Below are 27,540 nucleotides of genomic sequence, written 5' to 3'. Positions count from 1 at the left end.
CACCATAACATGGTGATGAACAAAAACAAAAAAGGTAAACAAACTGATTAATAAAAGGCTAGTATGGTCCTTCAATGCTGCTGCTGCTGCTTTTCACGATCACGGTAGGGTTGTTGAGTCGCTGGTGACCATGTAATCACTAGATTACTGTAGATTGATAGTTAATTTCGATGGTAGGTACAACGATTAATGTGCCACCATCTTATGGCTTAGTGAACATAGTTACTGTATTACGCACGTCCAGGTTTTCAGATGCTGTGTCGAGTGTCAACACTACACCCTCCAACACCAGTACACCTTTTAAAAGGTGTACTGGAGCATATGTTCCACATAAATACACAGAGCAAAAGGTACGATTCCCGGAAGTGGTAGGAGACCTTGACCTGAGTGGTCTGTGTGTGTGTGTGTGTGTGTCCCTGTAGCGGCTGAAGGCAGCATTATGTCATCAGGCCCTGGGAGCTCAGAATGGGTCTGGAGGTGGAGGGACAGGCTCCACCCCCGCCAGACATGAACAGAGCCAGCAACCCACACAGCACTCTGATGCTCCCTCCCCTGCCCAGCCACAGGTATCACACACACTCACAACCCACTCAGCACTCTGACCCCTCCTCCCCTGCCCAGCCACAGGTATCACACACGCTCACAACCCACTCAGCACTCTGACCCCTCCTCCCCTCCCCTGCCCAGCCACAGGTATCGCACACACTCACAACCCACTCAGCACTCTGACCCCCCGCCCCTTCCCAGCCACACGTATCACACACGCACGCATGCCTATAGATGGGTTTCTCTTGTTTGTACAACACAATCTGTCAGCCAATCAGTAATACCCAACGGAGTCACATGTCTGTGTTGCTCCCTACCTGCTTTGAGCTGTGACACTAAATAAGTACCACAGGGCTCTATGGGAAAAGCTGATAGAAATGATAGGTAGTGAGTGCCCCTCTCCTTGTGGGGCGACAGTGGCTCAGGAGGTAGAGCGGCCTCCGGGATCTGGTTAAATTCCCGTGTTCGATTCCGGCTCCTCCCGGCAGCGTGTCCTTGAGCAAGACACTTAACCCCTAACACCTCCTCATGAGCAGGTCGGCACCTTGTACGGTTGCCTCCGTCGTCTGTGTGTAAATGTGTGAATGAATGGGTGAATGTGAGGTATACGCTTTAAAGCGCTATATAAATGCAGTCTGTTTTTATAAGTTTGTTCCTCGCTGGGGAACCAATGGTGCTTGTTGCCACGGATACCGTCCTTGGCTTTCTACTAATTTAGTTATTTCTTTATGATAAAATAAGATTCCTTTATTGATCCCCTTGGGGAAATCAATCAATAATTAGTTGATTGCCCTCTTTACTGGGAAACTGACATCCATATCACGGTATATTATCATTGGCCTATATTCTATTCTATTGTACTTTTAATTTAGTTGATATATTCCATTTTATTCTACCTTAATTGTCTTAACAGCTTGAGTGCCAGCAGGGGGCGCAGGATTTAGCGCTTGAGTGCCAGCGCTCTATTCAATGAGAGGGGGAGCACATTTGCGAACGCATAAACTATATCTTAAATTATGGCTGTGTCTAATACGCCTGTCGCTTATCAATGACTTGCTTGCAGTCAAGATTGTCGAAACGGATTGTTTTTTTATCTGTACATTTCCGTTTTATACCATTTTGAAAAATGCTTGTTTTTCGAAATTTCCAGAAAAGAAACGTGATTCTGCAGGAATCGCCCTTTACTGGAATACACAAAAAACTTTGTCATATTTCGGCCTATTTATGAATCGTTTTCAAATAAACGCTAGATTATCGATAGTATATGTGTACTTATGCACGCTAGAGAAGCAGGCTGAAAAATCGATTATCTTATTTCCTGATCAGCGCTAAAGGCATACACACACACACACACACGTTGATATATCTGTGAAAAAAGCTCTGATTATCCCAAGACTGGTAAAATAGATTCCTTACCTCGGATCAGATGTTCTCCAAAAAGATTATTCCAATTCCTGATCGCCATTTCAAATATCGATCGCGTTTATTGATCCAACGCTGGGTGCTTGAAACACATATTCCCCGCTGTTCTGAGGGTCGGGGATGACTGCAATTGGCTCGGATTACATGCCTGACAAGTAAAATGTGGATTCCGGATTTTCTTTTCCCCATGTGTTTTCATTCAGTCCAATTCAAAGGGTGCATTACCATCCGGGAGACGATAGGGGGTGGTATTTTCCCTGTTCGAGCTCAGAGAGAGACCCAGTGGTAACGTGAGGCTAGATTGATGAAAAATGAATGGAAATCGCTAATAAAAGAAATAACGATTAAAAAAAAAAAGAGATTTTTCGTCGTTGGCACTCAACGCATGGCATGAACTAACGAGATTTCTTGTGGCTGGCACTCAAAGTGTTAATGTTGCACCAAACGATAGATGAAATGATGAGAGCCACCAAGGCTCTTCAACTCATACAGTACACAGTGGCCCCTGTCTGATCTCTAATCTACCAAAGTCAGCCCATGTCACCCCACTTCTCGGAGAGCTGCACTGGCTTCCCGTTGCTGCACACATCCGCTTCAAGGTTCTTGACCTGGCATACCGTGCAGTGAGGGGAACGGCTCCCTCCTACCTCCGGTCAATGGTCTCTAACTACGCACCCTCAAGACCCCCACACTCTGCATCTTCTGGCCGCCTCAGACCCACTCCTATCCGAGCTCCTGAGGGGTCATCAAAGAGAAGCAGGCTATTCTCTGTCCTCGCTCCACAATGGTCGAATAAACTTCCCACCACCGTCAGGGCAGCTTAACACTTTGAGTGCCGGGACACGTCTTTTCACGTCTTTGCTGGCCATGCTAAAGTTGCCGTGGGACGCTGTACAGCGTCCTTATATCAATATTTCAAAAATCTGCGATCGGATTCATTTTCCCCCTCCGCTGGCCTGAGATCCACCAGCAGGACCCACTGAGCTCTCTGGCGGTTCAGGAGCGCCATCTGGTGGCCGATCGGCGCAATCGCCAAACAGGATGTTGAATAGAGGTTGTCATGACGACCGTAGTACTTCCGGGCGCTCGCTATAGTTCATGTGACTCTGGCTCGTCACGCTACACGGTGATCGATTGGCAATAACTCGATAAACAACATGATTTGGACGTATATACCATTATACAAGCTGGAGATGGACCGGGTAAAAATATATCCCATAATGATAAAATTTCTACTCGACGATGATCGCCCAACGGCGCGCGGAGACTGGGGTGAGTTTCAGCATGTAACGTTACCCTCTTCGATACTAACTGCTATTATCAACATTTGACCCACATTAGATGATTGGTATAACGCTGCCCACGTAATTATAAACGCCCCCTCGCCCATCCGGTCAACATCAGATGACGTGTAGTAACTTCTAGAAGTACGTCTAGTTGGAATTTTTTATATCGCGCTGATTGCCATCAAACTGTATTTCATCATCAATATAATGCATTTGGGGCTATATATCACGTTCTGGAGAAAGCTGCAGAAAGAGATGAAAACATACTTATACATTAGACCATACTTTACTATGAATATGTGAATGAAAAAGTTTAACGTTGCTACACAATGAACAATACATATAGGACTTTGAATGGGCCCTAATAATGGCAATGTAGCAATAGAATTTAAAAAGTTATAGCCCTGCAAAGAAGGGGACTTTCTCCATAGACAAATAGCGCTGGCAATCTATGGTATATCATGAATTTAACCTTAGGCAACCAAAGTGTTAAACCCACCAATTTTCCCACTAAAAACACACAATATGTGATTTGTTGTTGTACATTCAGTTGAATTAAAAGGGGCACAAAATGAACAGGCCTATGCACTGGAGGAATGCATTTTACGGCAATATGGACAGATAATGTGGTTGGTCAACTCGAGCCGTGGTGTTATTAGGTTGCATCCAATTCTACTTTATCAATTGGATTATTGCTAATTCATCGAATCCGTGGGAAATGATTGGTTCTGCGCCGAGGGACTGCGTCCATGGACGTTACAAACTATACAGATATGGTTACCCAAAACATACTAAACTATACAGTCGGACACAAAGATGGTCGTTTTTCTTTGTTAACACAAAGTCAATGTTTGTTTTTCTCTCTCGTTTGATTCGCCAGGTATCCCCAGCCCAGCCTACGGGGGGGCGGCGGCGGCGGGGTGCGGAGGCCGACCCTGACGAGAGGAGACAGCGCTTCCTGGAGAGAAATCGGGCGGCCGCCTCGCGCTGCAGGCAGAAACGAAAGGTCTGGGTCTGCTCCCTGGAGAAGAAGGCCGACGACCTCGCCAACATGAATGTCAACCTGTCTGTGAGTCCCCTCCACGCCAGCGCGTTGCTCTGGAGCTACCTGGCCGTAACACTTTTCACCGAGTGTAGTCGGGTTAACTCGCCGAACGTTCGGCGCCAGACCCGCTTATAGTCGGGTTTTGGTCGTTATTTCTTTTATTCACTTTTTCCATTCATAATCCATCGAGGGAGCCTGATGTTATCATTGCGGATGGGTCTGAGATCGCAAACGTCCAATACCGCCGACTTGCGGCCGGTATTGCACATCCTTGGAAACTCTCTAGCTTGGGCTGTACGTCGATCTAAATAGTCCGGTTCGGGTTTTCCTAGTCAGGCATGGCGAGCGGTTATAACACATGGATTGAGGATAATCAAGCACTCCCGGTTCATGTTGTTAGGTGGATTATGTTGGCAACACGATCGACATCAATACAGATAATTGGAATATTCTTTTTGCAGTACATCCTAGTCAAGGTAAGGGCTATATGGTATCAATCTTCCATTGATCAAAGAATCCCTTCCCCGCGATCCTAACGTATGTGTGTGTGTAACGTATTCCGTTGATGACGATCGAAGCATAGAACCCCCCCACCCTTTCATGCATGCAGATTGATTGTTGATCCAGGCGAGGAACGCCACGGTTTCTAGTGAATGCACTAAACGCTGCATAGCGGCGTTTCCTGGGATTACACAGAATTACTCTAAAACTATACTCATATTCACCACGGTATAAAACGGGAATGTATGGATGAAAAGATTCGTTCTTTTTCACAAATTTAACGATGGATACTCAATGTCAAATGGGCAATAGTTTTATATCCATAGCTTCTTGCCACACGGTCCACAGCGACCTCTGGCACTGAAAGTGTTAACCCTTTCACTGCAGCACTACCAAAACGGTTAACCCTTTCACTGTGACAATTCACAGAAGGTTAACCCTTTCACTGCCACACAACAGCCGGTTAACCCTTTCACTGCCACACGACAGAAGGTTAACCCTTTACTATCCAACCGTCGGTTGTGTGATGGTAAAGGATTAACCTTCCGTTAAGGCGCCATCAGACCACCACACAAATGTATTTGCCTTCTGTTCATGTCAGTGGAAGAGCACAGGAACCAACATCACATCCCCCTGCGAAGGAATTTCACCAATGCTCAACCGATATGAGAACAGCTAAGAGGATTTCAGCTGTTGAGCAGTATGGTGTGTCCATCTCTTTAGCCAGACGGGAGCAGAGAGAGAGAGATAGAGAGCCAGAGGCATAGATCTAGAGAGCTAGAGAGAGCGAGCCAGAGAAAGAGAGAGGCATAGACTTAGAGAGCCAGAGAGAGAGAAAGAGAGAGAGGCATAGACCTAGAGAGCCAGAGAGAGAGAGACAGAGAGAGAGAGGCATAGACCTAGAGAGCCAGAGAGAGAGAGAGCGAGAGGCATAGACCTAGAGAGCCAGAGAGAGAGGCATATACCTAGAGAGAGAGGCATAGACCTAGAGAGCCAGAGAGCCAGAGAGAGAGCGGGACAGAGAGAGAGAGAGGCATAGAGCCAGAGAGGGACAGAGAGAGAGGCATAAATCTAGAGAGCCAGAGACGGACAGAGAGAGAGAGGCATAAATCTAGAGAGCCAGAGAGAGAGAGAGAGAGAGAGAGAGGCATAAATCTAGACAGCCAGAGATAGAGAGAGGCATAAATCTAGATAGCGAGAGAGAGAGACATTGAGACATTGTGGTGATGTGTGCTTGCTTTGTGTTGACGTCAGAATGAAGTGTCGCTGCTGAGGAACGAGGTGTCTCAACTGAAGCAGCTTCTTCTGGCCCATAAAGACTGCCCTGTCACTGCAATGCAGAAGAAGGCCGCCTTCCTAGGTAACCATGAAGGATGCACGGCCCCATCCGCCTGGAATTCACCTCATCGCTCTCTACATTCTTATGTCTCGATCATTTCCTCTTGTCGTTTTGTCATTTTCAATCTCAATCACATCGCCATTTTGTTCATTGATCTGTCGGCAGTCAGCCACCAACTCATCCATCTAATTTTTTTTTGTTGCTCGCTCACCTCTCTTAAGGGTGAATGTTTCTCTTTCTGTCTGTAGCTGCAGGAGGAGAGGAGAGCTCCAGGGACCCCTCTTCTGAGCCAATTGGCTCCCCGGCAGCAGTCATCCAGCACGGGCCTTCGCCCATCGCCCCCGTCCCCAGCCCGGGGGCGACCATCAACGGGCTGAGTGTTCGCGCTGCGGAGGCTGTGGCTATGTCTGTCTTGGCTGGAATGGGGGCGGGTCAGCCGGGAGGGGTTGTCATAGCTACACAGTCACAGCCAGTCCCCAGATGATGCGCAGGCGCAGGCATAGCCAAAATGAACATACGTGGCTTTTTGGAGGCTGGACTGGTAAAAAGAAAAGATGTATGAGAGAGAGGGACCCACCCGTTGTTGATAATTCTCTCCCTGACCCCCCCCTCCCCCCGCTCCCCTAGTCCTCCTCTGGGACGGACCGACGGCAGGCAGGAGAACGATGTGGTATCATTTAGGTGTTCTGAGCTTCTTCTCATAGCCACACAGACTGAGATGCTTTCCTGCCCTCACAGCCAACGATAATCACTGAGAAACACTGGGACTACCCCTCCTCCCCCCTCTCCCCTGCCCACCGTCAAAACCTTCAGCCCTATGACAGTTACTTGTGTGTGTATGTATGTACATATGAATAACACAGATCTCTTTGACATTCACCCATCCCGGGCCCCTGGGCCCATTCCATTTCGGTTATACCATTTGGGAGAGTCTTGTTTCATCACTTTTTGGTTCATTCAGATTTATTTTCCGTTTTTACTTTTCAACGCAGCTTGCATCCAAAACCCCGGCGTTACACGTTGCACACGTTTAACGACGCCATCTGGTTCTTTCCAGACCGACTTTGTTGTTGTGCAGAAGGCAGCTTTTTTATCACCCAACTCTAGAACCGTTGACTTTTAACGTCCGATACTGGATAGTCGTATCATATGATATTGGTTTACTATGTTACTACTTACCCTTGCGTTGTGTGATACGTGGTTCACTGGCTGCAGTGACGGGCAGCCCCCAGAAAGTGTGTCTAACTTTCTTTCTTCTTCATGTTTTTCTCTTTTGTTGTTATTGTTTTTCAATCTCCTGGCTACATCTCCTGTCTTTTGAGTTATTTATCCTCGATAATATACATGTGTAAAAGTCAAGTCACCCTTAGTACATATAGTACACACTGCAATCCTTTTTTTCTTGGGGGCAGGCTTATGTTTTAAGATATGATATGCACATATTGTTTGCTCATTGACACAAACGTGGGCCTATAGGTGATGCTGATAACGTGGGTGACTTTGAAAGGCAATGGAGATGGGTAATGTTGCCTTCAGGGGGAGATGGCTAAATGGGACGACATTGTTGTGGATGACATGGTGGGCTTCAAGGAACAAAGACGTCAAGAAAAAGTAATACTTGTGTCGTAATTTTAATACTTAAGAGAAAGAAGCATAAGTCTGTTCAGATAAAGAATGTTTTCAAATGTAATTATCTTTAAAGGTGCTATAGATAACATTTTTATGTAGAGTAATCTTTTTTTTTATTATATATATATATATATAAATTATACATCCAGAGTTTTTAGAAGGGTGCGGAATAAAAGTATTGCCACCCCCCCCCCTAAGAAAATGATTGATTAAGTTATATATCCTTTAAAAATATGTTTGCAGGTCCAAATTGAATGTTGTTGTTTACATGTTGCTGGCATGTATCCCCTCCCTACTTCCCATTTCCCCATGTGGAATGCACCTGATTGGATAAATTACATGCCGGTGCTTTAGTGCGGCATCTAGTGGCTAAATGTTATATATAACACCTTTTAAGACCGTATGGTAGCGTGTTGTATTCATTCATAGCTAAAGTCGGTAGAGGCTAAATGCGCTTGGGTGATTCATTCTCCCAAGTTGTCTGGATTCATTTTACAACTGCAAATACATGGGCTGTTAAACAGACTTGTATGGTTCCTTGTCTGAAAGGTTCACTTGTTGGGGAAAATTGCCCATATTCATTGCTTCAAAAATATTGCCTGTGCATCATGGCCTTAATATGGGCCCTTTTTATTATCATGAGGTTTAACCCACATTGAAACTCATCACATTTGGATAATATATGTATGAAACCCTGTTGACTGCATGGATTAGTGGAGACTGAGGAATACCACTGTTTGCTTGTGTCTGGTCATACTGTTGGTTGTGTGGTTGATCTCCTTCACTGTATAATATCAAAATGGTTGATGCTAGTAATAATGGATCTGACTCTGTTGTTGTGAGGATCCCATCCTCGGTCCTAACGTAAACAAACTTGAAATTGTTAGCTTTAGATTCTGGTTTCTTAAACTGCGGGTCGGGACCCACAATGAGTTGCGGTGGTTCCGGTGGGTTCCTCCTGTGTGTTCCTCCCCTCCGGTGGGTTCCTCCTGTGTGTTCCTCACCTCCTGTGGGTTCCTCCCCTCCGGTGGGTTCCTCCTGTGGGTGCCTCCCCTCCTGTGGGTTCCTCCCCTCCGGTGGGTTCCTCCTGTAGGTTCCTCACCTCCTGTGGTTCCTCTGCCCCTCCGCTGGGTTCCCGTATGACGACAGACGTTATACGTTTGTGATATACTTCGATGAGCCTGGGTCACATGACGACAGTAGTAATATGTTTGTGATATGATACAATGAGCCTGGGGTCTCACGGGGGGTGGGGCTTGCTAATTTGGGTCCCTGATTTGAGAAGTTTAAGAAACCATCCTTTTAGATATCCTTTATATAATCAACAAAATGTTAATAGATTTTTAAATAATTTACCCTGGCATTTCAGTTGAGGAAAAAAAAAGTAGTGCAATATATTTTTCTATCGAATATCAATGTTCCTGTTTAGCTATGTAGCTGAGTCACTGGGAGAGGTCTGGTCTGATTCAGTTGAAGGCTAATCACATTTCAGATCAGGGGAAATATGAACGAATGTTTGAATGAAACCGGTGGTTAGAGCACATCTATAGGAAACAATGGATGTACTAAGTCTTGGATGCTTTCCAACATTTGACAAACTCTTGTATCATGAAGTATACTTATCAACTTGTGTAAGATGCTTCCTTTTTTAATATTTCAGTTCTGAACTGCAGTGATGTGTTCTTTCTTTTCTACCACCTATATTTCTTTATTTTTTATTTCTTTTGGATTCTTTTCCACCTCACTTTTATTTTTTTTTATCATGTCATCATTTAAAAAATGTTTATTTTGTAGGCATGTTAGGCTTCTCCCACCATGTGTCCTTTATGAGATCCCTTTTAATTTAAAAGGATAATATGTTCCCGTTGTGTCTTCAGCCGAGGTTAAAAGTTCCACATTTAAAATAGGTTTGTCTTTAGACATGCCTGAACGGAGGGAGTTTTCCAAATGATCACGCATCACGATGGGTGAAATTAACTTGTGTATAGTCTCAACCAGTGTTGGGGAAACGTCTCTAAAACTGTAGTTTACCAAACTACAAGCTACTTCACAATGAAAATAAGTTAAGAACTGAATCTCAACTGCCCTCAAAAATGTTTAGTTTGTCAAGCTAACACTACTTTAAAAAAAAAAAAAAAAAAGTAGTTCAACTACATCCAAACTACATCGCTGAAAATGATCACAATCTGAGTCTGCAATGTCATAGGTTCATCGAGTGACAACTGGTGACACGAGGGGGGGGTCAGGATAATGGTAAATGTCTAGGGTCATACAGTATACATCATGTACTTAAACTATGTGACCCAAAGTACTTAACTACTGCAAAATGTAGTTAAAACTAGTAATTGGAACTACATGTAGTTAGCTACTCCCCAACACTGGTCTCAACTAATGAATAAATTGTCTCTGGCAAAAATAAATAAGTTAATGGCATAAAATGGTTCTCTTGTCTTCTATTTGTGGGAATGGAATGTAGATTAGAGCAGGCGGTCTGTCTGGGGACCTCTAGTGGTCCGGGGGGGGGGGGGGGGGGTTCTGGGCCCCAGCAAAACGAGGCATAGTTTAATTTCACTTATTTTACAGACTAGAATTTATCCCGATTAGAAAGTATAATAATGACTATGCAATGCTATCTCTTAAACTACAGTATAGACAGTAATTGAATTAAACAAACAGGTCCCTGAGACAAAATTGTATAAAATGGGTTTCAAGTTTCTTTAATAGTTGTCATACAGAAGTACAGAATACTTTTATACAAAATGCTTCTTACTGTTACGCTCCAGAGACTGTGCTAGACAAGATAAGTATGAAATAAAATAAAGTAGCATGTAAAAAGAAGTAAAAATAGAGGTCACAGTGTTCAGTATAGACATATGTACAATGTTCGATGCAGACTAGAAGTAACTGAGTTACCATACAATATACTATGCAATATACTAATATACAATACTATATAGTGCAAAGCAGAAATGGGATGAGGTACAATTTACAGTAAGGTGTACGAGTTGTAGTGCAAATCCTTTACCAATAAATATAAAGTGTGTTTAGGTGATCTAAAGTGTGGAGAGTGGGTGCTGCAGTGTGTTGTTTGTTTAAAGTGAGTGTGCGTGTGGATTTGTGTGCTGTGTGCATTTGATGGTTGTTGCATAGTGTTTATTGTTCGTTGAGCAGCCTGATGGCCTGGGGATAGAAGCTTCTTCTGAGTCTTTCTGTGCTCGCCTTGAGACTCCGGTATCGCTTGCCTGACCGCAGCAGTTCAAAGAGGCAGTTGTTTGGGTGGCTGGAGTCCTTGATGATTCTCTTAGCCTTGCCCCTGCACCGCTTGTTGTAAATGTTCTGGAGGGTGGGAGGCCCCCCTCCAATTGTGCGTTCCGCTGAACGTGTCACTCTTTGTAGTCTGCTTCGGTCTTGTGCAGTGCTATTCCCAAACCAGGAGGTGATGTTGCCAGTCAGGATGCTCTCTATTGTACATGAGTAGAAGTTCTTAAGGATCTTCTGACTGACTTGGAACTTCCTTAGGCGCCTGAGGAAGTAGAGGCGTTGTCGTGCCTTCTTCACAACACTGTCAATGTGTGTGGTCCATGTCAAGTCCTCGGATATGTGGGCTCCGAGGTACTTAAAACTGTTCACTCTCTCAACCGGTGCCCCGTCGATGCTGAGGGGGCTGTAGTCCTTGACCCCCGACCTCCTAAAGTCCACAATCATCTCCTTTGTTTTGCTGACGTTCAGGGAGAGTCTGTTCTCCTGGCACCATCCCGCCAGGACCTTGACCTCTTCCAGGTAGGCCCTCTCGTCGTTTGCAGAGATCAGGCCCACCACTACTGTGTCGTCAGCAAATTTGATGATTGTGTTGTTGCTCCGCTGAGCCACACAGTCATGTGTGTACAGGGAGTAGAGGAGGGGACTCAGAACACAGCCCTGTGGGGCCTCTATGTTGAGGGTGATGGATGAGGAGGTGCAGTTGCCTGCTCTCACCACCTGGGGTCTGCCCGTCAGGAAGTCCAAGACCCACTGGCAGAGGTCATAGTTCAAGCCCAGGTCCCTGAGTTTGGAGGGGACTATGGTATTGAATGCTGAGCTGTAGTCGATGAATAGCATTCTCGCATAGTTCCCCTGCCTCTTGTCCAGGTGTGATGCTGCTGTGTGCAGCACATGGGCTATGGCGTCCTCCGTGGACCTGTTGGGGCGGTATGCAAATTGCAGGGGGTCCAGGTTGATGGGGAGGGAGGAACAGATGTAGCCCTTCACTAGCTTCTCAAAGCACTTCATGGCTATGGAGGTGAGAGCTACAGGGCGGTAGTCGTTGAGGCAAGTGGGCGTAGATTTTTTGGGTACAGGGATGATGGTGGACTTCTTCAAACAGGTGGGGATGACAGCCTGTTCTAAGGACAGGTTAAATATGTCCGTGAATACCGGGGCCAGTTGGTCGGCACAGACTTTTAGGACGCGGCCGGGGATACCGTCCGGTCCTGCTGCCTTCCTGATATTCACTTTCTTAAAGGTCCTCCTCACCTCATGTTCTGTTATTCTGAACACTGAATCTCCATCAGCAGCGCCCCCCCCTCCATTGCGGTGGTTTGTAGGCTGGTGTTGTTATTCACCGCCTCAAACCTTGCATAGAAGGTATTGAGATCATTTGCTAAGGAGATGTCACTGTTCAGCTTGAGGGAGGTGCCTTTGTAATCTGTCATCGTTCTGAGGCCCTGCCACATGCCTCTAGTCAGCCTGTTAAAACTGAAGTTCAACTTTGTCCCTTTAACACCGTTTTGCCTCTATTACTGCTCTCCTGACGTTGTATCTTGCTGTCTTGTGTTCATCCATGTTGCCTGTCACAAGCCCGGCGTTGTATGCTGAGGTGCGCACTTTCAGAGCCTCACGGATGGATTTATCTACCCAAGGCTTTTGATTTGGGTAAATTCTAATTGTGGTGCCCGTTGGGGTGCCCGTTATTAATTATTAACACTATGATCGCCGTGGACGAGTTTACATGTCATTCCTAGCCATGCTCATTCTGCCGAAGACGCCGTAACTCGTCTTTGATGTCAATATTTCAAAAATCTGTCATCGAAATCATATTTCCTTTCCGGAGCCCTGAGACACACTGCAAAGCTCCACTCAACTCTCTAGCGGTTCAAGAGCGCCATCTGGTGGCCGATCGGCAGATCGCCAACCGGATATTAACCTTTGAACCGGTAGTGCTCATCCATATGTGGTCCGGGCACTCGCTATCGTTAGAGAGACTCCGTATTGACACAGTGAACATCGATCGGTGCAAATAACTTGAAAAAACAACATGTTTTGGACGTATATACTATTATACAACCTGGAAATGGATCAGGCATTTCTCCATCCCATAATAGAAAAAATTCTGTTCCACTCTCATCTGCCAGCGGCGTGAGGAAGCCACGGTAAGATTCAGCGTTATATTCTACCGTGTTCGATATAAACTGCTATGATGAACATATGACCCACTCTGGATGAATCATCTAACGCTGCCCACGGAATTATAAACGATCCCCCGCCCATCCGGTCATTATCGGATGATGCGTAGAAACTTCTAGAACCACGTCCAGTTGACATTTTTTATCTCGCACAGATTCCTACCAAACTGTATTTGATCATCAATATAATGCATTTAGGGCTATAAATCACGTTCTGAAGAAAGCTGCAGAAAACGATAAAAACATACTTATACTTTAGACCATATTTTAGTATGAATATGTGAATGAAAAAGTTTAACGTTGCTACACCCTGAACAATACATATAGGACATTGAATGGGCCATAGTAATGGCAATTTAGCAATAGAATTTAAAAAGTTATAGCCCTGCAAAGAAGGGGAACTTCTCCATAGACAAATAGAGCTGATTGATTGATTGAAAAGTTTATTAACAGATTGCAGAATGGGTACAGTACAGTACATCTCAATACAATTGTTAAGGGGATGCAGACCAGAGAAAGACTTTCGTCTTGTTTACATCAGGGTCCCCCATTTTCAATTCATCATAACATATATGACATACATGACATACAGATAGACAGTACTGCTACATCTATACATTTATGACATATCAGATTTGCAAATACAGTACTGTTTGTGATACAAAAGTGTCCAGAAAAGGAGTGTATATACATTTGGCGTAGAAACTGTACATTGGAGGAGGTTGGTGGGGTGGGGTTGGGTGGGTTGGGTGAGGGCTGTACATTGGAGGTGGGGAGGGGGGGGGGGGGGGGGGGTTGGGTATGGGACACACACACATTTTACACTGTACATTGGAATATTGACAAAGCCTTACTTGGTCATTTACTGTACAACTAGGTTAGGACATTTGTAGGGGCCAGTTTCGAATTGCAGTCTCACGTAGGTGTTTTTTGAGAGTGTTTTTGAAGGTGGGTAGTGATTCACATTCCTTTACAGCTTTAGGCAGGGCGTTCCACATTGATGTGGCATAATTGCGAAACGTGTTTAGTCCCTTGTTTGAGCCGAATCTGGGTTTTACATGATTTGTGGAGCTCCCTCTGGTGTTGTGATCGTGGTATTCACTGACCTTTGGGAAGTATTTTGACATGTACATGGGTACCTTGGTCGCGTAGTGTATCTTGTAATGTAGACCAGGCCCATTGCAAGTTGCTGTACTCTGTCGTCTACTCTAAGCCATCCTAGGTTGTCAAAGTGGGCAGGGGTGAGGTGGGTTCTAGGAGTCAGGTCAAGTAGTAGTCTGACTAGCTTGTTTTGAGATGTTTGTAATTTTTTTTTAGTGCCTTTGAGGTGCTTTGGTACCATGAGGTGCAAGCATAGTCGTAGTACCCTTGAATGAGTGCTCCTGCTAGAGTCTTCAGGGTATTCTTGTTTACCAGAGAGGAGATCCGGTACAAGAATCGCGTTCGTTGGTTGACTTTTTTTATTACATTGGATGCCATTTTGTCACAGGAAAGATTAGCCTCTAGGATGGAACCCAGGTAGGTAATTTCATCTTTCCTTGTGATAATATTGTCACCCACTGTAACCGAGAAGCCGTCGGTCTTGCTGAGTTTGTTATTTGGTTATTTGTTATTTAGCTGGCGAGGGATGGTAAATTATGAATTTAACCCATGGCGATTAAAGTGTTAATGAATGCTCATTAATTTGCCGGACATGCAACGGTTTGAGGTGGCCTGTTGGGGATCATCCCTATGTTCCCCGGGTCCTATGTTCCCCGCTTGATTGATTAATTGATTGAAAATTTTATAAATTTTTATTATTTTATTAATTATTAATGTCCGCCTTGTTTCGAACTGGTTAAGCTTAGGCCCTCTTTCGAAGTTGGTTAAGGTTAGAGTTTGGAATCAGGGCTGGTGGTCTAAAATGTTCAATCAATCAAGAGGGGAACGTAGGACCCGGGGAACATAGACATGCTCCCGCTTGTTGAATGTGTTTACACTGCATTACCACTGAGGGCCGGCAGGGGGAGCAGAAAGCCTGCGATATCATTCCATCCATAGTCCCGTCATAACAGTTAACATCAGACGCGGGTCATGTGACCGATCTCTCTGGTGAGTTGTTCATCTCCCACACAGTCATGGCGGTGTCGAGGAGTCGCAAGAATGGGATACAATCCACATCTTGATCTCCACTTATCTCGTTGACTTCGAAGCGTGTCACCACTTCGCCACCTATTAGAACAACTCTTCTGTGAGGCCGCTGTTCGTGCCACGATGGCTGACCGCGGGGTCGATACTATGCCCGCTTTGCCCAAAGAGGTTCGGGACCATTTGGCGGAGTTGGATCTGGAGCTGTCCGAAGGTAATAACATGAACTGCAACGGTGTTTAAAGACAATGGTTTATTTTTATCTTCGCAATTAACCAGGAACGACCATAGATGATTTCCTTACTGTATAATGAATATCAACAAACACGTCCCCGTCCCATGTCAGTTGGATGAGACGAGTTATGCTGCAGTGTGTGTATCCGGACACGACTCCACTCGAGATGATGAAAAAACACTGACCTCCTTTTTAATTGTCATTTTGATTAAATGGTGCATCATGTCCCCCCGAGGTAATAGTTCAGCGTCACCCCTTTCTTCTGCGTTAAAGACATGATAAGCAAATAGTGCGATTTCACTGGACGACGAAATGAAAATGAATGCTTCTGCCGCTGACCCCAACACTTTTTCCACCAGTAATAATCTTTTGATCTGCCATAATTAGGCTACGTTTCTGAACATTTGATCAAGTCTGTGAAATACAGAGGTGTAGTAAAGGTTATCTTATCTCTCTCTCTCGTGTCTGCCCTACATATGTCAGATGGCATCATGCCATCACAGCTCGTTGATGATGGGCATATAGCAGTCAAAGAAAATGGGTCAGGTCTCTCACTCTCTCATCACAGGCCTTGTTGTGTGTCCACTGCTCCAAAGAAACAATGGTCTCTCTCTCTCTCTCGCTCTCTCTTTCTCTCTCACATACATTATCAGCACACATAATGCACATTTTCATAGGAAATAGCAAAAAAGGATGCTTTGCTTTAATGAATGTGTATGAGAGAGTGAAGGAACAGGACTCCTCGCTGAGTGAATCACAGTGTATGGCTGGATGGTTGCTGTGCTGTGCAGGTGCCTGGGGGAGGAGGAGGATGATGAGTAATGCTATGCTTGGGACTGGGGGAGGAAGGAGAGGAGGATGTATGGGCAGCCAGAGACACAGTAACGATGCCCGCCGTGGTTGAGTGCCTGTCCCGGCCCTGTCTCTCCTCTCTAGATTAGAATGAGGCTCGGTATGATGTGTGTTCTTTGGTCGGCTCAGCTCAGTTTTTACCCCTAAGTCTGGAGACGGGGGGTATCTGCACGGATCTGAGGCAGAAGTTTTCCGCCAGCAGGGAGAACAGGTTGGCAACAGTCTGTCTCTCCCTCTCTCTCTCTCTCCCTGGCCCTGCCTCACTCCGGCTTCTAGACCACGCCACTGCTAACGTCACACTCTTATGATATCACCAGCATTGCACTCTTATCACTGATATTTATAATGACACAATGTTTTTCAATCTGTCACTAGTATTTCATCGTTGGCTGTATACATTCAAGAGCTTCACGGCACAATTAGGTTTGTTTGTTGTTATAAATTGAGAGTATATCTATTGGGCAGTTACTTGTAACGAGTTACAGAGTAGTTATAAAAAAAAAATGAATGTGGTCCATATCAAACAGGGTCTCCCTTTTTAGAGCCTAGCTGGAATTTCCACTGTGTAAAATCTTCAAATGAAAACATCTTAAAACGCACAGTCTCCCGAGACTCCTGAATGAAAGCAAGAAACAGTTGTTCTCAGTAGTTCAGATTCTGTCTCTGTTTACTATCAATAACACAGGCCAGGGCTACGCTGACGTGCTGGGGAGCCCTGTAGCTGAGTGTGATGTGACCTCCTCTAGTGCTGAGTGTGAGTGTGTGTGTGTGTCCTGGTTAATAATAGACGTCAATTAACAGTGTGATAACGAGGGTGGAAAAAAGGTGATGCTCTGCTCTGGATTTAGCTCACGGCTGAGAGATATGAGATATGAGTTAAATGAGATATGGGTTATGAGATATGAGATATGAATTATGAGATGAGTTATGTGAGATGAGTTATGAGATGAGTTAGGATATATGAGTTATGATATAGGAGTTATGAGATATTAATGATGATATATATTATGATGATATATATCTCATAACTCATATCATAACTCATATATACCATAACTCATATCATAACTCCTCTCATAGTTGATCTAGTCCTATAAGCTCAACTATGAGAGGAGTTATGATATGAGTTATGATATATGAGTTATGTGATATACGTTATGAGATATGAGTTATGATATGTGAGTTATATGTGAGTTATGATATGTGAGTTATGTGATATGCATTATGCTATATTAGTTATTAGTTAGGAGATATGAGTAAATGAGTGATGAGATATGAGTTATGATATGAGTTATTATGAGATATGAGGGGTAGTTGATAAATCATACAGGGTATTATTGGTTTCTCATTCTCAGTGTTGTCTGCGGTTGGGTTTGAAGGAGCCCCGCGGGACTCATGTTTTCTTTAGCTGTTGACTCTAAGAAGAGCCAGACAGAAACGTGTTTCTGCGGCTATGCTTTAAATGTGATATAGCAGCCTAGATTAGATTAGATTAGATTAGATTCAAGAAACTGTAGTCATTCATTCCTCCAAGAGGAGTTAGTCATAAGAAAAACGAATTATTTTGAGTGGATGGGATTTTTAATATAGGCTTATTATTGTTAGTAGCTAACTATTTCAAATAAACACGTAGCTAAGGGAACTATTGTGTATTCTCCTGCGCAAGTAACTAGCTACCATACACTGAGAAATCACACATCACCACATAGATTAGATTAGATTAAAATGTATTGTCATTTATCATTATACAGCATAAGTACTAGGGGTGGGAATCACCAGAGGCCTCAGTCACGATACGATATTATCACGATACTTAAGTCACGATACGATAGTATTGCGATTCAAAATATATTGCGATATGCTGAGTATTGCGATATTAATATTGCTATATATTGCGATTTATTACCTTTTTTCAACTGCAAAGTAAAACTTTGTCAACATGTTTTATCTTTTTTTTTTATCCACTTTTTCTCCCATTTTTCTATATTTTCTCCCATCCCAATTTCGTATCATCCAATTCAACCCTCCCCTGTCACGAACGCTGTTTCTTGCCTCCCACAAGCCGGCTGCAATGTGGACTAAGTCATACATAGCACAAGTCCCCTCCGGTACTTGAGGTAACAGCAGTTGCATCTTTTCACCTGCGCAGCTCAATCTCTCAGTGGCGAGGAGTAACGCGTGGGAGGCTCACGCTGCCCCCGACACTTCCTGATTCTACTGCGCAGGCGCACCAACCGACCTGTAGGAGTCTCCAGCATTTCGTGGCGAGCGCCTTGCCCACTACGCCATGTAGCCGCCCTGTCAACATGTTTTATCTAATAAAATAAAGTGTTCAGTCTGTTCATCTCACTTCAATAATTTTTATTGCAGCAAATGGGATTTTCTCAAGCAGACGGATGTCAACACTGTAATCTGTGTTGCATGTACCTGACAAACTGAACTGTTTGTATTACAGTCATATTCCAACTTAACTGAATGCACATGTGTGCGTGTGTGTGGACTACTGTACTATTACAGGTATTGAAATGAACAATGCAACTTCCTTATACAAAAAAAATATATACAAAAAATATATATATATATTTAAATAATAAAATATTGATACTTGGTGTCCTTGTATCAATACATTATCACCCGTGCCACACAAAGTATATTTCCCCCACCACTAATAAGTACAGTACAGCAAAAATATGTTTGGCATCCAACCAGAGTGCAAATGTAGCAGTAAAGTGCAACAGAAATATATAATGTACAGGTGATTAAACTGGGTACAAAACATAGGCTACAAATGAGTACTACTGAGTGTAGTGCTAATCAGATGTATGTACAGAGTTGTAGTATAATATGTATAGTATATATAGGGATACAGGTGTAAAGACAGTATGGTAGTAGTCATACTGGCCAGCAGCACAACTAGTAAGAGTACGAAATGTACAGATATACAGTAGATATAGTATCCATATATATGTAAAAGGACTATGTGCATGTAACGGACAGGTGTGGATATGTGTTGTATACTGTATATGTGGTGAGAATAAATATATGTATACAGCATTTGTACATGCTATCATACAGAGCTAAGGGTTATTTTCAGGTGTATAGGTAAGTATATAGAGGGGTTATATGCAATTATATTCGGACAAATGGATATATATAGGACAGTCTGGAGGTGGTGGCAGAGGGGAGGACGAGGAGGAAGCTGTATGCTATCCTTGAGAACCCCTGCCACCCCCTCCATGATGAGCTGACCGCAATGCGCTCCACGTTTAGCCACAGACTTATCCCCCCCCTCGACATACCACAAAGCGCTTCGGGCAGTCCTTTGTGCCGGTGGCAATCAGGCTCCACAACCAGGCAGGGCCAGGACGGGCTAACTGCCGTGGAGTCGTGGACTGGAGGATTGATTGATTGATTGAAAATTGTATTAACAGATTGCAGAATGTGTACAATACAGTACGGCTCAATACACACAATTGTTAAGGGGATGCAGACCAGAGAGACTTTCGTCTTGTTTACATCAGGGTCCCCCAGGAGCTGGGTTGTGGACTGTAACCAATTCATTTAATTATTTAACATCACCGCGATTGGACTTGTTTCTTTTCTTTTCTTCCATTCACCACTTTTAGCTCTATTTTAGCCCTATTTTAGCTCTTCTTTTTAGCCCTATGTATTTGTCTATCTTGTTTTTTTTTTTTTTTTTTTTGTGGTTTTTTTTATCGCTTTATTTCTACTGGGCAGTCCAGTAGGGAGAGACAGAGGAGGAATGGGAGGCAGAGTGGGGGGAAGACATTCTGCAAATAACTACAGGTTCGGGAGTCGAACCCGGGTCGGCCGTGTCGCGGCTGAGCGCGCTATGTGGTTCGCCACTGGGGCGCCCCGTCCATCTTGTTTTTAACACATACTAAATAAGTGTATGTTATGTATTAACTGTTTCCATTAACTGTTTTTAAATTGCTGTTATGCTGTGATGGACATCCGAATCTCCCCTCTGGGATAAATAAACGGTTTTCAATCAATATATATATATATATACGCATTATGCGGTAATATAGAATATAAATGTAAATATAAATATGGGTATATACAGCACTGTCGTACATGCTATAATACAGAGTATATATGGCTATATATTGACCGTATTCACGCGGTGGCCATGTCATGCTCAGGTTGAGATTCCTTTCCACCACTGCTCTACATATAATGCTTAGGATGAGTGACGGGAGATCTTCCACAAACGCACCGTCCCTTCAGACGGTGTGTGAGGTCTCGTAGTCAGCTGGCTGAGCCAACACATCGGTGTAGCGTTTCAGTGTGATGTGGTCCAAGTTCCCCAGATGGTGCAGTCGTCGTTGTTGTGACGAATGACTTGAAACCACTTGAGCCAAGTAGCTACTTTACATGAGCTGTTCTGTGTAACGCAGTGGACATCCTGCCCGGGCTGTGGCTCTCGCCGACACGCATTTACACACATCCATCATTTACAGCAGAAGGAACAGCTGCATTATTCCCACCAGTTGGCCGGACCCGTGTTTGTTGTTTATCGTCCTCTGAGGACGGTCCACAGAATAGTTTTGGCCAGTTTTGATTCACTGCTCTCAATGAGGACTCCAGTCAGTCAAAGCTTAAAAGCTGCGAGTCAGTGGACGTGGTAAGGAGACCCCCCCCCCCCCCCGGAGGACCGTCCATCTGTCCCTCTGCTGGGGGGCGGCAGCGTCTCTGGCCGGGAGGCGACTGGAAGAAGGGTAACTCTGCTCCTCTTCCAGTGTAACGTCTGCTGGGCGACAGATGCCTCTTCTGTCCGGCTCCGTCCCTCTGGACAACCTGCATCAGCCTTCTGCTCAGCAGCAGTGTGGGAGCACTGTGTCCGAGCCAAGAAGCAGCAGAACCAGGACCAGCACCAGGACCAGGACCAGCAGTGTGGGAGCACTGTGTCCGAGCCAAGAAGCAGCAGAACCAGGACCAGGACCAGCAGCAGTGTGGGAGCACTGTGTCCGAGCCAAGAAGCAGCAGAACCAGGACCAGGACCAGCAGCAGTGTGGGAGCACTGTGTCCGAGCCAAGAAGCAGCAGAACCAGGACCAGCACCAGGACCAGGACCAGCAGTGTGGGAGCACTGTGTCCGAGCCAAGAAGCAGCAGAACCAGGACCAGGACCAGCAGCAGTGTGGGAGCACTGTGTCCGAGCCAAGAAGCAGCAGAACCAGGACCAGCACCAGGACCAGGACCAGCAGTGTGGGAGCACTGTGTCCGAGCCAAGAAGCAGCAGAACCAGGACCAGGACCAGCAGCAGTGTGGGAGCACTGTGTCCGAGCCAAGAAGCAGCAGAACCAGGACCAGCACCAGGACCAGCAGCAGTGGGGGAGCACTGTGTCCGAGCCAAGAAGCAGCAGAACCAGAAGAACCAGGACCAGCAGCAGTGTGGGAGCACTGTGTCTGAGCCAAGAAGCAGCAGAACCAGGACCAGCACCGGGACCAGCAGCAGTGTGGGAGCACTGTGTCCGAGCCAAGAAGCAGCAGAACCAGCACCAGGACCAGCAGCAGTGTGGGAGCACTGTGTCCGAGCCAAGAAGCAGCAGAACCAGGACCAGCACCAGGACCAGCAGCAGTGTGGGAGCACTGTGTCCGAGCCAAGAAGCAGCAGAACCAGAAGAACCAGAACCAGGACCAGCAGCAGTGTGGGAGCACTGTGTCCGAGCCAAGAAGCAGCAGAACCAGCACCAGGACCAGCAGCAGTGGGGGAGCACTGTGTCCGAGCCAAGAAGCAGCAGAACCAGAAGAACCAGAACCAGGACCAGCAGCAGTGGGGGAGCACTGTGTCCGAGCCAAGAAGCAGCAGAACCAGAATCAGCAGCAGCAGAATCAGCAGCAGCTGTCTGCCCAAGACTCTTTATAATGTTTCTCATGCATATCTTTTACATTGTGACAATCACCCCATTGTTGTCCCAATAGGGGGGGGGGTCTCCCATAGCAACAAATAGAGTGACGTGTGCATTAGCATTTAATAACAGTGCAGTGTGTGTGTGTGTGTGTGTGTGTGTGTGGGCTGTCTTAAATACTTCGAAGCTTCGTTCGATGGGCATGGGATTCGGATGGGAAAATAAAATTAGAATATAAAAAAAATTATAAAAAATACAATTAAAAAAATATATGTATATATGTGTGCAAAATCAACTCTGCCTCTCTTTGTTAACTACAACAAGCAATGCTGTTTGTTATTTAAGATGAGGTCGGACTCGGCACTGACAGATTTGTGTTCATTGTGCTGCTTTTATAAAGCCTCAAATGACGGCTTACAATATTTCATGAAAGCAAAGTGTTTCGTTTGTCTAAGATTTAAAAAGGTTTAAACTTTACAGCACTGACAAAGTTGAACAAAGTGCTGTACAAGTCCCACAACATAAAAAATATATATATATAAAAATATATATATATATTAATAAGTAATTTTCTTTTTAATCTCGAAGCTTCGAATTAAAATCGAATCTCGGCCCCGAAGCTTTGAATGCCAAAAAAAAATTAGAAGGTGAGCGCATGCGCATGTATGTGCATGTGAAATGCTTGCTTGCATGCATGTGTGTGTGCCTACGCATGAGAGACCCAACCCAGCCAGTTGTAACCTTAGTGACTGTAAAACACAATGAAGTCATTGAGGGGATCAAATCCGTGGGTGACTGGAATTTAGAGCACTGAACCAGAACTCTTTTTAATGTTTTAACTAAGCTGCTCAACTTGGGTGTATGCACGTGTCCTAGTCTGTGTGTGTATGTGTGAGTGTGAGAGAGAGTGTGAGAGTGTGTGTGAGTGTGAGAGAGAGCGAGAGTGTGTGTGTCCACAGTGTGTGTGTGTGTGTGTGTGTGTGTGTGGGAATGAGAGAGAGCAAGAGAGTATGTGTGTGAGAGAGAGAGAGTGTTTATGTAATATAATTTGTGGAACCAAATAAAGTATTAAAATGTGTGTGTGTGTGTGTGTGTGTGTGTGTGAGAGAGCGCGAGAGTGTGTGAGAGAGCGAGAGAGTGTGTGTGAGAGAGTGTGTGTGAGAGCGAGAGAGTGTGTGAGAGAGCGAGAGTGTGTGTGAGAGAGCGAGAGTGTGTGTGAGAGAGAGAGCAAGAGAGTGTGACATGTGTGTGTGTGTATGAGAGAGAGCGAGAGAGTGTGTGAGAGAGCGAGAGAGTGTGTGTGTGTGTGTGTGAGAGAGCGAGAGTGTGTGTGTGTGTGTGAGAGAGTGAGAGCGAGAGAGTGTGTGTGTGTGTGAGAGCGAGAGAGAGTGACGTGTGTGTGTGTGAGAGAGAGCGAGAGTGTGTGTGTGTGTGTGTGTGAGAGAGTGACGTGTATGTGTGTGTGAGAGAGAGCGAGAGAGTGTGCGAGAGAGCGAGAGAGTGTGTGTGTGAGAGAGAGAGAGTGAGAGAGATCGAGAGAGTGCGTGTGAGAGAGAGAGCGAGAGTGTGTGTGTGTGTGTGTTAGGGCTGAACGATTAATCGAAATCGCAATTTCTTTTTAATTTTTTTTTACCAGGAAGTCCCATTGAGATACAAGATCTCCTTTGCAAGTTGTTGTTATTGTTGTAGGAACAGTTTGGGAGAGGGAGGTAAGGGGTTTTAGATTGTGTGTTGTGAAGTTTAGACTTCAGAGAGGGAGAGTAAAGTACAGAAAAAAAGGTACCGTTGGGTACCGGTATCGATTCCCAGGTAAAAAGAAACATTTTCAGGCTCGGTGTCCCGAACAGACCCACCGCGTAGGCCAGATGCAAGCCGCATTTTACAATAAACCTCTGTGGGGCTGCTTACATTTAATTTTTATTATAATCGCAAATGTTATCGCAATCGCAATATCTGTCAGAAAAATTGCAATTCGATTATTTCCCAAAGTCGTGCAGCCCTAGTGTGTGTGTGAGAGAGTGACGTGTGTGTGTGAGAGAGAGAGAGAGCGAGAGAGAGTGTGTGTCAGAGAGAGCGAGATAGAGTGTGTGTGTGTGAGAGCGAGAGTGTGACATGTGTGTGTGTATGAGAGAGAGCGAGAGAGTGTGTTTGTGAGTGAGAGAGAGAGTGTGTGTGAGAGAGAGAGTGTGTGTGTGTGAGAGAGCGAGAGAGTGTGACATGTGTGTGTGTGTATGAGAGAGAGCGAGAGAGTGTGTTTGTGAGTGTGAGAGAGAGTGTGTGTGTGTGTGTGTGAGAGCGAGAGAGAGTGTGACATGTGTGTGTGTGTATGAGAGAGAGCGAGAGAGTGTGTTTGTGAGTGTGAGAGAGAGAGTGTGTGTGAGAGAGCGAGAGAGAGCGAGAGAGTGTGTGTGTGTGTGAGAGAGTGTGAGAGCGAGAGAGTGTGTGTGTGAGAGATCGAGAGAGTGCGTGTGTGTGTGAGAGAGAGTGACGTGTGTGTGTGAGAGAGAGCGAGAGAGTGTGTGTGAGAGAGCGAGAGAGTGTGTGTGTGTGTGTGAGAGAGTGACGTGTATGTGTGTGTGAGAGAGAGCGAGAGAGTGTGTGTGCGAGAGAGCGAGATAGAGTGTGTGTGAGAGCGAGAGAGAGTGTGTGTGAGAGAGATCGAGAGAGTGTGCGTGTGAGAGAGAGAGCAAGAGAGTGTGTGTGTGTGTTAGGGCTGAACGATTAATCGATTTTAAATCGAAATCGCAATTTCTTTTTAATTTTTTTTTTACCAGGAAGTCCCATTGAGATACAAGATCTCCTTTGCAAGTTGTTGTTATTGTTGTAGGAACAGTTTGGGAGAGGGAGGTAAGGGGTTTTAGATTGTGTGTTGTGAAGTTTAGACTTCAGAGAGGGAGAGTAAAAAAGGTACCGTTGGGTACCGGTATCGATTCCCAGGTAAAAAGAAACATTTTCAGGCTCGGTGTCCCGAACAGACCCACCGCGTAGGCCAGATGCAAGCCGCATTTTACAATAAACCTCTGTGGGGCTGCTTACATTTTATTTTTATTGTAATCGCAAATGTTATCGCAATCGCAATATCTGTCAGAAAAATTGCAATTCGATTATTTCCCAAAATCGTGCAGCCCTAGTGTGTGTGTGAGAGAGTGACGTGTGTGTGAGAGAGAGAGCGAGAGAGAGAGTGTGTGTGAGAGAGAGCGAGATAGAGTGTGTGTGTGTGTGTGTGTGAGAGAGAGCGAAAGAGTGCGTGTGTGTGAGAGAGCGAGAGTGTGAGAGCGAGAGAGTGTGTGTGAGAGAGAGAGTGTGTGTGTGAGTGTGTGTGAGAGAGAGCGAGAGAGAGTGCGTGTGTGTGTGTGAGAGAGAGCGAGAGAGAGTGTGTGTGTGAGAGAGCGAGAGAGTGTGTGTGTTTGAGAGAGAGAGCGAGAGAGAGTGTGTGTGAGAGCGAGAGAGAATGTGTGTGTGTGTGTGACAGCGAGAGAGAGTGTGTCTGTGTGTGAGAGCAAGAGAGAGTGTGTGTGAGAGAGAGAGTGTGTGTGTGTGAGAGAGCGAGAGAGTGTGTGTGTATGTGTGAGAGAGAGAGAGCGAGAGAGATAGTGTGTGTGTGTGTGTGTGTGTGTGTGAGAGAGCAAGATATAGTGTGTGTGCACTGTGTGAGAGAGAGAGTGTGTGTGTGTGAGAGAGCTAGAGAGAGAGTGTGTGAGAGAGCTAGAGATAGTGTGTGAGAGAGAGAGTGTGTGAGTTTGTGATGCAACAATATTTCATGATGTATACAGCACAGTCGGAATCCATTCTATTATTCTTTATTATACAGATGAATGTAGATTTGGCATTTCCGTGACCCTTTTACCGGGATTGTGTTGCTTAACACAAATACCAACTGCAACTAAGTACAACACATAACAACACCAGCAAGGAGCTTTGTATAAACAAAAACAAAACACACTCACACTAAACTTTATTAAGGAGTTTATTCCTCCTTTGATTGATATAGTTCAATATTTGCGCCTGGGCTAAAATCGAACAGTAATCAGTATCAACCGAAAGAAAAATAAAGAAAGAAATGGTTGCTGTGAATGAGATAGAGAGAGATATATATATATATAGAGAGAGAGAGAGAGAGAGAGAGAGAGAGAGAGAGAGATAGATAGATAGATAGATAGATAGATAGATAGATAGATAGATAGATAGATAGATAGAGGGAGATATATATATAATATAATATATATATATAGAGAGAGAGAGAGTGAAAGAGAGATAGAGATAGAAAGAGAGTTAGAGAGAGAGAAAGAAAGAGAGTAAGAGAGAGATAGAAATTAACAGTGGCCTGTGGCAGAAATTGCCCTGAAAATGCATGAAATGCCTCCAGCGTTGCGATTATGGGTAGAAGTAAATAATGATAATTTCTTGCCCCTGGAAGAAAGTATACGAAATGGAATACATTAATATGAAGGGTTTGATGACCGAATGCTATATAAATGCTGAGAAATTGAGAAATGCCTCCAGCTCCTTCAGCCTTTAAAAAAAGTATATTCATGATATAGCATATAGCATGAGTCGGGATAGGAAATTAACTTTTTCTACAATGCTTTTTTTCTTTTTTACTCATCACCCACGGATATACCTTATATACTGTATTTGCTGTTAAAAGTTAAAAGTATTTGGGAGCTCCAGTAGCTCACCGCGTACCTCGAGCGCTATTTCGGCGCCGGGGACAACCGTGCTCGTCACGGATCTGGGGTTTAGCGAGTTCGAATTCCGGACTGCAGCCGTGCCTTTCCCAGAGTGTCTTCCCCCCATCTGTACCCATTCAGCCTGTTTCTGTCGGTCATTCTTGACCAGAGTAAATGCGATAAACGCAAAAAAGAGCCAGCGGAATGGCCAAAGTTTAAAAAAAAAAAGAAAAAAAAAGTTAAAAGTATTTAAAAGAAAATTAACAGTAAGTGGAGAAAACGCAGACATGACAAAGAAAAACAAACAAGACTAGATAATAGCCAACCTAAATATATAATCAACAAACAAGACTAGATAATAGCCAACCTAAATATATAATCAACAAACAAGACTAGATAATAGCCTACCTAAATATATAATCAACAAACAAGACTATACTCAACAGCTAAGTAAAAGGAAAAAAATGCAAGGAAACATGGTCTGATTACTGAACTTAAGTCCTTGGAATCTAGTCATATGTTGGACCCTGACAATTTAGAAAAAAAAACGCAGTGCTGGTTATAAAAACAGAA

At 44.6% G+C, this 27,540-nt stretch overlaps 2 protein-coding genes across 5 annotated transcripts in view; both read left to right on the top strand.

The window, feature by feature from the left end:
- LOC311230985 (cyclic AMP-dependent transcription factor ATF-7-like) overlaps positions 1–10,180 on the top strand; it is a 33,759-nt gene extending 23,579 nt beyond the window's left edge. For 2 of the 4 annotated variants that reach the window (XM_084317446.1, XM_084317445.1), the window contains exons 9-12: positions 423–566; positions 4,135–4,323; positions 6,055–6,160; positions 6,388–10,180. In XM_084317446.1, the coding sequence (XP_084173572.1) occupies positions 423–566; positions 4,135–4,323; positions 6,055–6,160; positions 6,388–6,623 (675 nt within the window). In that variant the 3' untranslated portion in view covers positions 6,624–10,180. Of the gene's footprint in view, positions 1–422; positions 567–4,134; positions 4,324–6,054; positions 6,161–6,360 lie in introns of all 4 variants that reach the window. The other 2 variants (XM_084317448.1, XM_084317447.1) reach the window with 2 other exon arrangements.
- Positions 10,181–15,454: 5,274 nt separating this feature from the next.
- Positions 15,455–27,540, top strand: part of LOC311229697 (disco-interacting protein 2 homolog B-A-like) — a 121,118-nt gene continuing 109,032 nt past the window's right edge. Inside the window, 1 exon segment of the mRNA XM_084315772.1 lies at positions 15,455–15,550. Coding sequence (XP_084171898.1) covers positions 15,463–15,550 — 88 coding nt within the window. The 5' untranslated portion in view covers positions 15,455–15,462.

Source organism: Notolepis coatsorum, assembly GCF_963971535.1.
Source record: "Notolepis coatsorum genome assembly, chromosome: 6".
Taxonomy (NCBI): domain Eukaryota; kingdom Metazoa; phylum Chordata; class Actinopteri; order Aulopiformes; family Paralepididae; genus Notolepis; species Notolepis coatsorum.
Note: the sequence above shows the minus strand (reverse complement) of the source record. Positions and strands in the feature narration are given on the sequence as shown.